This window comes from Dendrobates tinctorius, unplaced genomic scaffold (assembly GCF_039654945.1).
Source record: "Dendrobates tinctorius isolate UK_male_01 unplaced genomic scaffold, ASM3965494v1 ptg000063l, whole genome shotgun sequence".
Classification (NCBI taxonomy): Eukaryota; Metazoa; Chordata; class Amphibia; order Anura; family Dendrobatidae; genus Dendrobates; species Dendrobates tinctorius.
This window is the reverse complement of record NW_027361731.1, coordinates 25,591,543-25,605,659: the sequence shown is the minus strand read 5'-3', so window position 1 is coordinate 25,605,659 and position 14,117 is coordinate 25,591,543. Positions and strand designations below refer to the sequence as shown.

At 52.6% G+C, this 14,117-nt stretch overlaps 1 protein-coding gene across 1 annotated transcript; it reads left to right on the top strand.

Annotated features, from left to right (window-relative positions):
* Nucleotides 1-283: 283 nt before the first annotated feature.
* ELAC2 (elaC ribonuclease Z 2) lies at nt 284-11,378 on the top strand. The gene is made up of 24 exons (XM_073579696.1): nt 284-696; nt 3,719-3,769; nt 3,863-3,933; nt 4,037-4,101; nt 6,719-6,776; nt 6,850-6,921; nt 7,101-7,193; nt 7,276-7,334; nt 7,421-7,479; nt 7,706-7,778; nt 7,863-7,975; nt 8,052-8,150; nt 8,356-8,497; nt 8,568-8,647; nt 8,769-8,890; nt 8,995-9,091; nt 9,164-9,302; nt 9,375-9,413; nt 9,601-9,710; nt 9,877-9,976; nt 10,123-10,243; nt 10,326-10,404; nt 10,635-10,779; nt 10,857-11,378. Exons 1-24 carry the CDS (start codon nt 371-373, stop codon nt 11,079-11,081), a joined length of 2,538 nt encoding a protein of 845 aa, XP_073435797.1. The 5' UTR covers nt 284-370; the 3' UTR covers nt 11,082-11,378.
* Nucleotides 11,379-14,117: the final 2,739 nt, after the last annotated feature.

Here is a 14,117-nt window from a genome sequence, read left to right as displayed (position 1 = left end):
GCTGTATACAGTGTGCGGCCCCTCAGTCCTCTCCTCACACCGAGTCCTGTGTCCTCTCTCCCTGCTGTATACAGTGTGCGGCCCCTCAGTCCTCTCCTCACACCGAGTCCTGTGTCCTCTCTCCCTGCTGTATACAGAGTGTGCGGCCCCTCAGTCCTCTCCTTCCCAGCAGCGTTAGCACAGCGCCACCTTCTGCTCTCCTAGCGTCACCTGTCTTATGAGGTCCCGCCCTTTCCGGTGACATTATTCCCTGTCAACTCCGTTCTTGTCGCTGCCGGCCTGCTATTGGTTCCTTGTTGGCCAAGCAACGAAAAAACTTTCCGGTGCTGGGTTGAGCGTCCTTGTAGGCGTCCCGCTGTGATTGGATGGTATGTCATGTGACCGTGGTGCAGGCGCCGCTGATTGGCTGGCGGTGAAGCACATGGTCTTGCGTCCCTCACGCAGTGGCGGGTGTATGGGGCTATCAGGCCTGCTGCGGAGGCGCCTCGCCCGTGTCCTTGCTATGTCCCAGCCCGAGGCTCGGGCCTACAGCGGCCGGAAGAGCAAAGCTCCGAAGGAACCTCTGCGGCACATAAAGAACAGGGCGAAGCAGGAGGCCGGAGAGCGCCATGGCCCGGCCGTGGTGTATGTGCAGGTGGTGGCGGCCGGCAGCAGAGACGCGGGGGCCTCCGTCTATGTGTTCTCAGACCACAACAGGTGACTGCGCCGGGACCCCCAGATATAACACGGGCAGCGGTGTAAGGGGCGATACCGTGGGCAGGCAGGGGTTAATGGCAGGGTCCTGGTGGTCTGGAGCAGTGAATTATTTATTTATAGAGCACCACTGATTCCATGGTGCGGTACATGAGAAGGGGTGACATACAAATTACAGATATCACTGACAGTAAACTAACAATGACAGACTGATATAGAGGGGAGAGAGGATCCTGCCCTTTCGGGCTTACATGCTACAGGATGGTGGGGAAGGAGACAGTAGGTTGGTGGGCTTCAGCAGCTCCAGTAGTGGTGAGGCGGTGGCTCCGGTGGTGGTGAGGAGGCAGCGGGGTCATTGCAGGCTGTAGGCTTTCTTGAAGAGGTGGGTTTTCAGGTTCTGGCTGAAGGATCCGAGTGTGGTTGATAGCCGGACTTGTTGGGGCAAAGAATTCCAGAGAATAGGGGCTATTCGGGAGAAGTCTTGGAGGCGGTTGGGTGAGGAGCGAATAAGTGTGGAGGAGAGAAGGAGGTCTTGGGAGGACCGGAGATTACGTGAGGCAAGGTATCGGGAGATTAGTTCAGAGACATATGGGGGAGACAGGTTATTGGTGGCCTTGTAGGTCAGTGTTAGTAATTTGAACTGGATACGCTGAGGGAATGGGAGCCAGTGAAGAGATCTGCAGAGGGGAGAAGCGGAGGAGTAGCGAGGAGAGAGATGAATTAGTCGGGCGGCAGAGTTAAGGATGGACTGGAGAGGTGCGAGGGTGTTAGCAGGGAGACCACAGAAAAGGATGTTGCAGTAGTCGAGGCGGGAGATGATGAGGGCATGCACAAGCAATTTAGTAGATTGAGGGCTGAGGAAAGGACGGATTCTGGAAATATTTTTGAGCTGGAGGCGACAGGAGGTAGAAAGAGCTTGGATGTGCGGTGTGAAGGACAGGGCAGAGTCAAAGGTTACTCCGAGGCAGCGGATTTCTGGTACTGGGGAAGGTGTGATGTCATTAATTGTGATGTCAGGTAAGGAAGATCTGTGAGATGGAGGAAAGATGATGAGTTCAGATTTGTCCACATTGAGCTTGAGGAAGCGAGAGGAGAAGGAGGATATGGCTGATAGACACTCCGGGATACTGGACAGCAGAGAAGTGACGTCTGGGCCAGAGAGGTAGATCTGAGTGTTATCGGCATAAAGGTGGTAGTGGAATCTGTGGGACTTTGAGTTGCCCCAGACCAAGTGTATAGATTGAGAAGAGTAGGGGTCCTAGAGCAGAGCCTTGGGGGACTCAAACAGAGAGAGGGTGGGATGAGGAGGTGGTGTGGGAGTGGGAGACGCTGAATGTGCGGTTGGAGAGGTATGAGGAGATCCAGGACAGGGTGAGGTCTTTGATTCCAAAGCAGGAGGTGATCTGTAGTAGGAGGCAGTGGTCAACTGTGTCGCATGCAGAGGACAGGTCTAGAAGCAGGAGTATAGAGTACTGTCTGTTCGCTTTGGCTGTAAGTAGGTCGTTAGTAATTTTGGTCAGGGCTGTCTCAGAGGAGTGATGGGGGCGGAAACCAGATTGTAGGTTGTCAAAGAGCAGGGTAGATGAGAGGTGGGAGGAAAGTTCAGCGTGGACGTGCTGTTCCAGGAGTTTGGAAGCGACTGGGAGCAGTGATATTGGCGATAGCTGGACATAGCGGTTGGGTCGAGGGTTGGCGTTTTAAGGATAGGCGTGATTGTGGCATGTTTAAAAGCAGAAGGGAAGGTACCGGACGTTAGTGATAGGTTGAAGAGGTGGGTTAGGGATGGGATAAGTGTGGTGGTGAGGTTGGGGAGGAGGTGGGATGGGATGGGGTCAAGTGCACAGGTTGTGAGGTGCGATTTGGAGAAGAGGCGACTAAGCTCCCCTTCAGTGATGTTGGAGAGTGAGGTTATGGGGTTTGGGCATTGGTCTGGTATACAAAGGGGTTGTGGTGGTTGAGTGATGAAGACTTGCCTTGTTTGGTCGATCTTATTTTTGAAGTGTGTGGCAAAGTCCTCGGCAGAGATGAGGGAGGTTGGATGGGACAGTGGTGGGCGGAGGAGGGAGTTGAAAGTTTTGAATAACTGTTTGGGATTGTAGGATAGGGAAGATACGAGGGTTGTGAAGTAGGCCTGTTTAGCAGGGGTGAGGGCAGATTTGAAAGCGAGTGTTGCTTGTTTGAATGCAGTGAAGTCGTCTTGCGAATTTGAATGGGGTTAATGTTAGGGTCCCTGGTGGTCTGGGGCAGTGACGGGGTTAATGTTGGGGTGAGGTAAAGGCAATGTGTTCCAGCTTCTTTGAATCCAAAAATTTATTAGAAAATGCTTCTTAAAATACCAGGGCAGTGGCAGAGTTCATATGGCGAGATATAGTTACACGTTTCAAACGCTCGCGGCCTCCTGTCTCATCAGTGCTACACGTGTGAACGCCGTGCTTCAGCGAGCCATATGCTGCTGTGGGTGAGCTGGTTCATTCTTTTTTCTTTGTTTTTTAATGTTATGATCCCTGGTGGTCTGGGGCAGTGATGGTGGTAATGGCAGGGTCCTGGTGGTCTGGGGCAGTGACGGTGGTAATGGCAGGGTCCTGGTGGTCTGGGGCAGTGGCGGTGGTAATGGCAGGGTCTCGGTGGTCTGGGGCAGTGACGGTGGTAATGGCAGGGTCCCGGTGGTAATGCAGGGTCCCGGTGGTCTGGGGCAGTATCGGTGGTAATGGCAGGGTCCTGGTGGTCTGGGGCAGTGTCGGTGGTAATGGCAGGGTCCTGGTGGTCTGGGGCAGTGTCGGTGGTAATGGCAGGGTCCTGGTGGTCTGGGGCAGTGATGGTGAAAATGTTAGGATCCCTGGTGGTCTGGGGCAGTGAGGGTGGTAATGGCAGGGCCCTGGTGGTCTGGGGCAGTGAGATGGTTAATGCTGGGATCCCTGGTGGTCCAGGATGTGGTTTCTGCCCACCTTTCAGCTGGACTCTGGGGGGGGGGGGGGGGCTGTAAGTTGCTGCCCATTTAACCCTTTGTCCACTCCTCTTTCTCCAGGTATCTCTTTAATTGTGGTGAGGGGGCACAGAGACTTATGCACGAGAACAAGTAAGAGCTGATATATGAGCCCGGTGTACAATCCCGGTCATGTGACCGCCCCGCCGCTGCTGATTGGTCGCGTCTTGTGTTCTCGCTCCTCAGGGTGAAGCTTTCGCGTCTGGACAACGTCTTCATCACCAGGATGGACTGGGCCAACGTCGGGGGGCTGTCGGGTGGGTGCCGGGACCACCAGGGAGCGGAGGCGGCCATTGTGGTAATTATCAGGGTCTCCAGCCTCGGACCCCCTCCAATCAGTCTTCTCTGCTACCCCTGCAGGTGTACTGCTGACACTGCGAGACTTGGGGCTCCCTAAGTGTACTCTCTCCGGACCCCCACAGCTGGTAAGTGACACCCCCGCCCCCATCCTGATCCTAGCGAACAGGGCTGCAGTGAAGAGCATTGGGACTGAGATTGGAAAGCTGAACCTCTACTAAAGAGCAGGGATGCTGTGTGAAGCATGGAAATCTGAGCTTCTAATAAAGAGCAGGGCTGCAGTGTAAAGCATGGGGTCTGAGAATGGAAAGCTTAGCCTCTACTAAAGAGCAGGGATGCTGTGTAAAGCATGGAAATCTGAGCTTCTAATAAAGAGCAGGGCTGCAGTGTAAAGCATGGCTACTGAGAATGGAAAGTTGAACCTCTACTAAAGAGCAGGGATGCTGTGTAAAGCATGGGGGCTGAGAATGGAAAGCTGAGCCTCTCATATAGAGCAGAGCTGCAGTGTAAAGCATGGGGACTGAGCATGGAAAGCTGAGCCTCTAATGAAGAGAGATGATCAGAGTATAACAGATGGAGCCGCTGATTCCTGCGTTCTAATATAGAGCAGGACTGCAGTGTAAAGCATGGGGACTGAGAATGGAAAGCTGAGCCTCTACTATAGAGCAGAGCTGCAGTGGGAAGCTGAAGAGCATGGCCACTGAGAATGAAAAGCTGAGCCTCTAATGAAGAGCATAGCTGCAGTGTAAAGCATGGGGGCTGAGAATGGAAAGCTGAGCCTCTAATATATTAGCAGGGCTGCAGTGTAAAGCATGGGGACTGAGAATGGGAAGCTGAAGAACATGGCTGCAGTGTAAAGCATGGCCACTGAGAATGGGAAGCTGAAGAGCAGGTCTCCAGTGTAAAGCATGGCCACTGAGAATGGGAAGCTGAAGAGCAGGGCCGCAGTGTAAACCATGGCTACTGAGAATGGAAAGCTTAGCCTCTAATGAAGAGAGTTGATTAGAGTATAACAGATGGAGCCGCTGATTCCTGCGTCCTAATATAGAGCAGGGCTGCATTGTAAAGCATAGGGACTGAGCATGGAAAGCTGAGTCTCTAATATAGAGCAGGGCTGCATTGTAAAGCATGGCTACTGAGAATGGGAAGCTGAAAACATGGCCACTGAGAGTGGAAAGCTGGACCTCTAATGAAGAGCATGGCTGCAGTGTAAAGCATGGGGGCTGAGAATGGAAAGCTGAGCCTCTAATATATTAGCAGGGCTGCAGTGTAAAGCATGGCCAATGAGAATGGGAAGCTGAAGAACAGGGCTGCAGTGTAAAGCATGGCCACAGAGAATGGGAAGCTGAAAAGCATGGCTACTGAGAATGGAAAGCTTAGCCTCTAATGAGAGATGATGACAGTATAACAGATGGAGCCGCTGATTCCTGTATCCTAATATAGAGCAGGGCTGCAGTGTAAATAATGGGGACTGAGCATGGAAAGCTGAGCCTCTACTAAAGAGCAGGGCTGCAGTGTAAAGCATGGCTACTGAGAATGGAAAGCTTAGCCTCGAGTGAAGAGAGATGATGAGAGTATAACAGATGGAGCCGCTGATTCCTGCATCCTAATATAGAGCAGGGCTGCAGTGTAAAGCATGGCTACTGAGCATGGAAAGCTGAGCCTCTAATATAGAGCAGGGCTGTAGTGTAAAGCATGGGGACTGAACATGGAAAGCTGAGCCTCTAATATAGAGCAGGGATGCAGGGTAAAGCATGGGGACTGAGCATGGAAAGCTGAGCCTCTCATATAGAGCAGAGCTGCAGTGTAAAGCTTGGGGACTGAGCATGGAAAGCTGAGCCTCTCGTATAGAGCAGAGCTGCAGTGTAAAGCATGGGGACTGAGCATGGAAAGCTGAGCCTCTAATATAGAGCAGGGCTGCAGTGTAAAGCATGGGGACTGAGCATGGAAAGCTGAGCCTCTCATATAGAGCAGGGCTGCAGTGTAAAGCATGGGGACTGAGCATGGAAAGCTGAGCCTCTCATATAGAGCAGGGCTGCAGTGTAAAGCTTGGGGACTGAGCATGGAAAGCTGAGCCTCTCATATAGAGCAGAGCTGCAGTGTAAAGCATGGGGGCTGAGCCTCTCATATAGAGCAGAGCTGCAGTGTAAAGCATGGGGACTGAGCATGGAAAGCTGAGCCTCTACTAAAGAGCAGGGCTGCAGTGTAAAGCATGGCTACTGAGAATGGAAAGCTTAGCCTCGAGTGAAGAGAGATGATGAGAGTATAACAGATGGAGCTGCTGATTCCTGCATCCTAATATAGAGCAGGGCTGCAGTGTAAAGCATGGCTACTGAGCATGGAAAGCTGAGCCTCTAATATAGAGCAGGGCTGCAGTGTAAAGCATGGGGACTGAGCATGGAAAGCTGAGCCTCTAATATAGAGCAGAGCTGAAGTGTAAAGCAAGGGGACTGAGAATGGAAAGCTGAGCCTCTCATATAGAGCAGAGCTGCAGTGTAAAGCATGGGGGCTGAGCCTCTCGTATAGAGCAAAGCTGCAGTGTAAAGCAAGGGGACTGAGCATGGAAAGCTGAGCCTCTCAAATAGAGCAGGGCTGCAGTGTAAAGCATGGAAAGCTGAGCCTCTCATATAGAGCAGAGCTGCAGTGTAAAGCATGGGGACTGAGCATGGAAAGCTGAGCCTCTCATATAGAGCAGAGCTGCAGTGTAAAGCATGCAGAACATTTTTGGATTTTTTTTCTTCACAGAAAAAATTCCTCCAGGCCATTAAGTCGTACTGTGGACCTATGGACGGCCTGACTGTGGGTGAGAGCTGGGGCCTGGGCCGGAGGTAACTGGTGTCTGGGGGTGCGTCACTCATCACTGTCCTTCTCCGCAGACGTGCAACCGTACACCGATCCCCTGTACAGTGACGAGACCATGGCTGTCACACAGGTGCCCACCGTCCTCCGTAAGTCCTGAGCGCCCTGCGCGCTGCTGTCACGGCCCAGGCGCCATGTTGTGATATGGAACAAGCTTTGCAGCAGCTGTAAAGTGAGCTGCTCTGTAGTGTGGCTGTTTTACTGACCTCTAGTGGACAGAAGGGGAAATGCATATTTTTTTTTTTTTTTTTTTTTTTTTTTATTGCAGTTGGTGAGAAAACTTTGGGGAGCCCCCCGAGGTCTCCAAAACCTGAGGATGATGGGAGTCGGTCAGAACCAAGACCAGGGAGAACATCTCCAGGTATGATGGGAGATCGGAGGGGTGAGGCTCGGGGGAGAGGGGTGCCGGGCGCACGAGCACGACTGATGCTAATGTCTTCTAGATTTCAGGGGCAGACCCTCCAGTAGATCCCCGCCCAGTGTGATCTCCTACATCTGCAAGGTGAGAATCCCCCCGGAGTCCGGTGGGAAATGGCTGATAACAGGCGGCAATAGATCGCTGACATAAGTTTCCTTCTCTGTTTTCAGCTCCATGACAGAAAAGGACACTTCCTGGTGGTGAAAGCGAAGGAAATTGGGCTCCCAGTGTACGTGTCCCTCCAGAGCAGAACTCGCAATTCTGCAGAGCTGAAATCTCCCAGCATCTTCTGCTTGCACAGCGCCCGATGATTAGCATTCTGGGAGAATGCATTATGCTCTGTGCAGGCCTGGCGCCCTGGGGGAGAGGGACTCTGGCAGCGCCTCCTTGCGCCCTGTCGGGGGGAGGGACCATGCGGGGATGCACTGCTCTGCTCACCATTGTCTCCACCACAGGGGGACGCGGGAGATCGGGCCTCTCATTGCACAGCTGAAGGCCGGCAGAAGTGTCATGTATGAAGGCAAAGAGGTAACAGGACAAATATCCAGCCTTGCATTGGCCGGCATTTTCTGTTTATTGATTGGTCGATGTTTGGTCGACTCCGACCACCAGATCTCCCCTGCAGACGTCCTGGACCCCTCTATCCCCGGCCCGACCTTTATCGTGGTGGAGTGTCCAAGCGAAGACTTCATAGCTCCCGTCACTGAGAATGCGGCATGGAAGAGGTGCGGCGGCGGGGAGGCATCCGTGTGACGGCGGCGGGGCAGGAGCTGCAGGCTTACTTCTTTTCTTTTCTTCCAGGTATCAGGAGGGTGAAGCCGAGACGGCGGCCGCCTTGGTGATACACATGACCCCCGAACACATTCTCAACCGCAGCACGTACCGGCAGTGGATGGAGAGGTGAGCGCCGCTCTCATACTGCTGAGTCACCACCGGAGGGCAACAGAGTACAGGAAATGACTTTTGCTCGCCTGTCGGCGCTCAGGGGCTGCAGTAGGGGCCCCCGATTCTTGAGAACAGTGGGGGTCTCTATGAATGGGAGCATCCTAACTTCAGAAGCCCCCTATAGTGTATAGATGTGATGGAGCTTCATTCTCGCCCCCAGGTTCGGCCCCAGCACGGAGCACCTTCTCCTGAACGAGCACACCTCCACCGTACATAACCTGAGCAGCTACAAGGTCCAGAGCCAGCTGCACCTGATCCACCCGGATATCTTCCCGCAGCTCCCGGAGATCCGGCCCCTCGCCGTGAGTCGCCTCTTTCCTTTTCTCCACTTTCTTATTGATCCTAACTAATAGTTTTCCCATTTTGGTGAAGGATGAGGCGTCCGCTGGGCCCGGGGTGCGGGCAGAGTGCCTGCTGAAATACCAACTGAGACCCCTGGTGGGCTGGCAGAGGTGAGCAGACCAATGTATGGAATGTGGCTCCTCAGGGGCGGGGCTTTGAAGTTTGTGTTTCTCTGCTCCGCCCTTGAAGGGGGGTATTTTCACCCTTCTTTTGCTGATTTGCTTTTTGCAGAGATCAAGTGGCCCAAAAACAAACCTGTGAGTTTGTGAAGGAGGCGATGGAGCTGCCGGGGTTCGGGAGGGCAGTGGAGGAGTGTCGGAGGCTCCTGCAGGCAGAGGACACGTTGGCCGCGGGTGAGTACAGGGCTCCTACCATTATCGGCAACCCCTGATCTCCATTATGGGACGCCCCCCCCGATGGTGATGGGATGATAGTATTAGCTCTCCCTGTCCCGCAGAGGGCAACGCGCAGCATCCGGAGGTCGTGTTTCTAGGGACGGGCTCCGCGATCCCCATGAAGACGCGTAATGTCAGCAGCACCCTGGTCCACATCAGGTAAGTGAACACCTCCGGGGCGGCATGCACCCCCAAGCCCACCATAGTAACCTTACGTTCCTTACTCTGCAGCCCCTCCGCCCTGCTGCTCCTGGACTGCGGCGAGGGGACGTTCGGGCAACTGCACCGACACTACGGAGACCGCGTGGACGACATCCTGAGCCGCCTCTCCGCAGTCTTCATATCCCACATCCACGCTGACCACCACACGGTAAGACCGCGGCTGAGTGCCCCCAGATGGCGGCGCTATGGCCGGAGGGTAACTCTTCTTTATGTCCCGCAGGGTCTCTTCCGTCTGGTGCTGGAACGAGAGCGGGCGCTGGTGAGTACGAGATAAGGGACTGCCGTGGGACCATCACAAGAGCTGCAGTACCACCTGCAGCCAGCAGAGATGGTGGTGCTGTTTGCAGGAGACTTTATTATCTAATATATCCAGGGTTGGTGCCAATCCTCTTGGGGGCCACGCGTCGGGGCCCCCGCTGCTCTTGATACGTTGTGTTCTGCTCCAGGTGTCTCTGGGGAAGCCGTTCAGCCCCATCATGGTGATAGGACCTACCATCCTCATGACCTGGATAAACCAATACAATGACAACTGCCAGGAGGTCCTCCACAAAATCAGGTGAGGCCGCTGCCGATTGTGATCGCTGCAGCCAGCTGCTGGTCCTCCCATCACACACAACCCCCTGATGTGATGGGACATTGTGTAATACCTCACTTCCCCTCTGGGGGCGCTGCAGGCGGCATGGCACAGCTCTGTGATTTCTTACTGATTGGTTCCTCCGCAGCTTCGTCCCATCCTGGAGTTTAATGGAAACTGCAGAAGTGGATTGTCCCAAGACTCGAGGCCTGATCGCCGCCCTGCTGGAGACGTACCGGCTAGAAAAGGTGCAGCGTCTACACAGAACGCCGGTCACCTCCAGAGATGCGCTCTGTCAGTGTACAAGGCTATCGGCTGGGCGCAGAGAAGAACTGTGAGCGCAGCTCTGGGTTTGACTGGAGGATAATCACGTGACCTCCTCTTCCCCGTTCAGTTTCAGACCTGCTTCGTCCGTCACTGTAGGAACGCATTCGGCTGCGCCATTGTCCACCAGTCCGGCTGGAAACTGGTGTTTTCGGGGGACACCATGCCGTGCGACGCTCTCGTCAGGATGGGTAAGATGGCGGCAGCGCGAGAGGCCATTTGTGAGGCAGTCGCCTAAATAGCAATTCCTTAACATGATGCATATTTTATCAGGGAAGGACGCTAGCCTGCTGATCCACGAGGCCACGCTGGAGGACGGGCTGGAGCAGGATGCCATTGACAAGGCGCACAGGTACAGCGCCGGTGAAGCAGAACACACGCCCAGCTGTTCTGTAGCCCCCGTTCCCCATGGGGCCGTTTGTCAGACTGCTGTAGCCCTCGTGCCCCAGGGGGCCGCACGCCCGCCTCTGCTGTAGTCCCAAGGGGCCGCACGCCCGCCCGCCTCTGCTGTAGCCCCAGGGGGCCGCACGCACGCCCGCCTGCCTGCCTGCCTCTGCTGTAACCCATCCTCGTCCCTTGCAGCACAACCTCGCAGGCCATCGCCGTTGGGATGGACATGAATGCTGACTTCATGATGCTGAACCACTTCAGTCAGCGCTACGCCAAGCTGCCTCTGATGAACGACGGCTTCAGCGGGAAGGTCGGGGTCTCCTTCGATCACATGAGGGTCAGTTGCTTCTTAGCCTCTGGAATGTCACGCTGCTGCGATCTCTTTACTCAACTGTATCCGTCGCTGCGTTTCAGATCCGTCTGCGCGACCTGCAGACCCTCCCCAAGCTGATGGCACCGCTGCGGGCCTTGTTTGCTGAAGATCTGGAAGAACTGGAGGAGCGAAAGCAGAAGAGGGAACAGCGGCTGCAGGAACCAGAGGCCGTGGCCCCGAGCCCCTCCAAACCCGTCCCCAGCGCCAAACGAGACCTGGACGACGCTGCCAACATGGCCGCCGCCAAGAGGTTAAAAGCCAACTGAGTGTCCTAAGGGGCGTCTTGGGTCACGTAATACCAGAACAAAGTGTCCAGATGGGGGGGTTTCTCAGAAGCGTGCGTCATAGTATTGGGATCTGCCCAGGACACCAGGTCGGTCTGTTTCTGAAGGCCCGAGTATTGGTGGCCATAAAGAGAACTATTTATTTTTAGGATGATGCCTTTAATCTTTGAGAGTTTTTTTATTTTTAATAAAAGCGTTCATCCAAATCCAGCGCATTACAGTTCGACAGGGTGTGTAAACTTCTGCAAACCTCTAGAATAAAGAAATAATAATAATTGATCTCTATTGTTTGCGTGCACAGCTCAGGTGCAGCCCTATGTCTAATGCTACAACTTGCAAAAATTCCTTCCCAACACTCATGCGGTCAGGGCATGCTGGTAGTTGTAGTTTCGCACTAATTGAAGTGGCACTAGCTCCGGTTTCCTAAATACAGACTATAAACCCTTTTTACGCAAAAGTCTGCACTGAAGCTGCATACGCAGAACGGGTGGGGGGGATGCGTCAGAGCAGTTATAGTCTGAGCCTGCAGGCCACACCAGTTGAGAAACTACAACTCCCAGAATTCTTAGGATGTGTGGGCTGAGCAATTTATTACGTAGTGTAATGTGCTGAGAACAATAAAACATTGATCAATGTCATACAGGCATGTGGAGGCCACACACACTACTGAGCATCATTTCTTTGTCTAGAAGACTTTCCATGGAGGTCTGGATTTGGAATGGTGCTCAAAATCAAAGAGAAAAATTAATTACAGGCTGCTGCAACTTCAGTGGAAAGTCCTAGACAAAGAAATGATGCTCAGTAGTGTGTGTGGCCTCCACGTGCCTGTATGACCTCCCTACAACGCCTGGGCATGGTCCTGATGAGGCGGTGGATGTTCTCCTGAGGGATCTCCTAGGCCTGGAGTACTGCATCAGTCAACTGCTGGGCAGTCTTTGGTGCAACGTGGTGGATGGAGCGAGACATGATGTCGCAGAGGTGCTCGATTGGATTCAGGTCTGGGGAACGGGCGGGCCAGTCCCCATAGCTTCAATGCCTTCATCATGCAGGAACAGCTTGACAATTCAGCCATGTGAGGCCTAGCATTGCCATGCATCAGAAGGAACACAGGGCTCACTGCACTGGCCTATGGTCTCCCAGTGGATCTCATCCCGGTACCTAATGGCAGTCAGGCTACCTCTGGGGATCACATGGAGGGATGTGCGACCCTCCAAAGAAATGCCACCCCTCACCATTACTGACCCACTGCCAAACCTGTCATGCTGAAGGATGTTGCCAGCAGCAGAACGCTCTCTACGGCGTCTCCAGACTCTCACATGTGCTCAGTGTGAACCTGCTCTCATCCATGAGGAGTACAGGGCGTCAATGTGAAATCTGCCAATCGCCCTGCACGGTGTTGGGCTGTAAGCACAACACCCACTTGTGGACATCGGGCCTTCATACCACCCTCATGGAGTCTGTTTCTGACAGTTTGAGCAGACACATGGATGTTAGTGGCCTGCTGGAGGTCATTTTGCAGGGCTCTGACACTGCTCCTCCTTGCACAAAGGCTGAGGTAGCGGTCCTGCTGCTGGGTTGTTGCCCTCCTACGGCCCCCTCCACGTCTCCTGGTATCTGCTCCACACTCTGGACGCTGCTGACAGACAGCTACCCTTCTTATAACAGAAAACTGACTGACACACCAAGAATTAATCTGAACAGGTGCATACCAAAAAACAACATATATCAAAATACAAATGCTTTAACCATTTTTGTATTTTGACAGCTACCCTTCTAGCCACAGCTTGCATTGATGTGCCATCCTGGATGAGCTGCACTACCTGAGCCACTTCTGTAGGTGGACACCGCCTCATGCTACTGTACAGTACCTCTAGGGGTGAGAGCAATGACAAAATACAAAAGTGACCAAAACAACGGCCAAGGATGAGAACAGAAAAATGGTCTGTGGTCCCCCCTGCAGAACCACTCCTTTATAGGAGTTGTCTTGCTAATTGCTGATCATTTCTACTTGTCTGTTCCATTTGCTCACCAGCAGGATAAACTGATTCACAATCAATGTTGCGTCATAACTGCACAGGATAATTTCACAAAAGTGATTGACTTTGAGTTACATCGTCTTGTTTGTGTTCCCATTATTTTTTTGAGCAGTGTATATTATAATATCTACTTAATAAAAAGTGCCCTGATAGATATCCTACATCATAACGTATCCTTTCAATATCTCATTAGTTTTGCCATAAATTACATTTATGTTATTCTGATAAAATCCAAGTACATTTTTAAGAAAATAACCAGGTTCCCCGCATCATGTTCCCACATGCTTTATGCATCCATTAGCCCTCTGTGTCTGTACTGTTACACACTTAACATTATGGCTGGTCCGAACAATCAGGGCAACTGTTACCATCCACCTTTCGTGTCTCCCCTTTTTTCCTCATAGACTGTAAGCTTGCGAGCAGGGCCCTCATTCCTCTTGGCATCTGTTATGATCTATGTGATTATTGTTATGCTGTAATGTCTATTGTCTGTACAAGTCCCCTCTGAAATGTAAAGTGCTGCGGAATATGTCAGCGCTATAGAAATAAAATTTATTATTATATGGCAGAAAGGGGTTAAATAATAGGTAGTAATTATTAATGAGCAAACGCACTTGGATAACATCCCAGTATGTTGGGCGTGCTTAGGTAATATGTTCGAGTCCCTACAGCTGCATGTTTTGTGGCTGTTAGGCAATCCCACATGTGTTGCGGCCGTCTAACAGACACGAAACATGCAGCCGCAGGGACTTTAATATCTTTTTTGAGCACACCCAAGATACTCGGATAACACCCAAGCATGCTCGGATAACACGTTAGACAAGCACATTCGCTCAGCATTAGTAATAAACAACTTGCGACATAGTAAAATACTGCTTGAATTACTTTAAATTAATCCCCCATTAATCAAGAAGTTTTCTAGCATGTTGCTAATTATTGCCTTATATTGTGTATATTGGGTGAAACTGACCCCATTACGGTG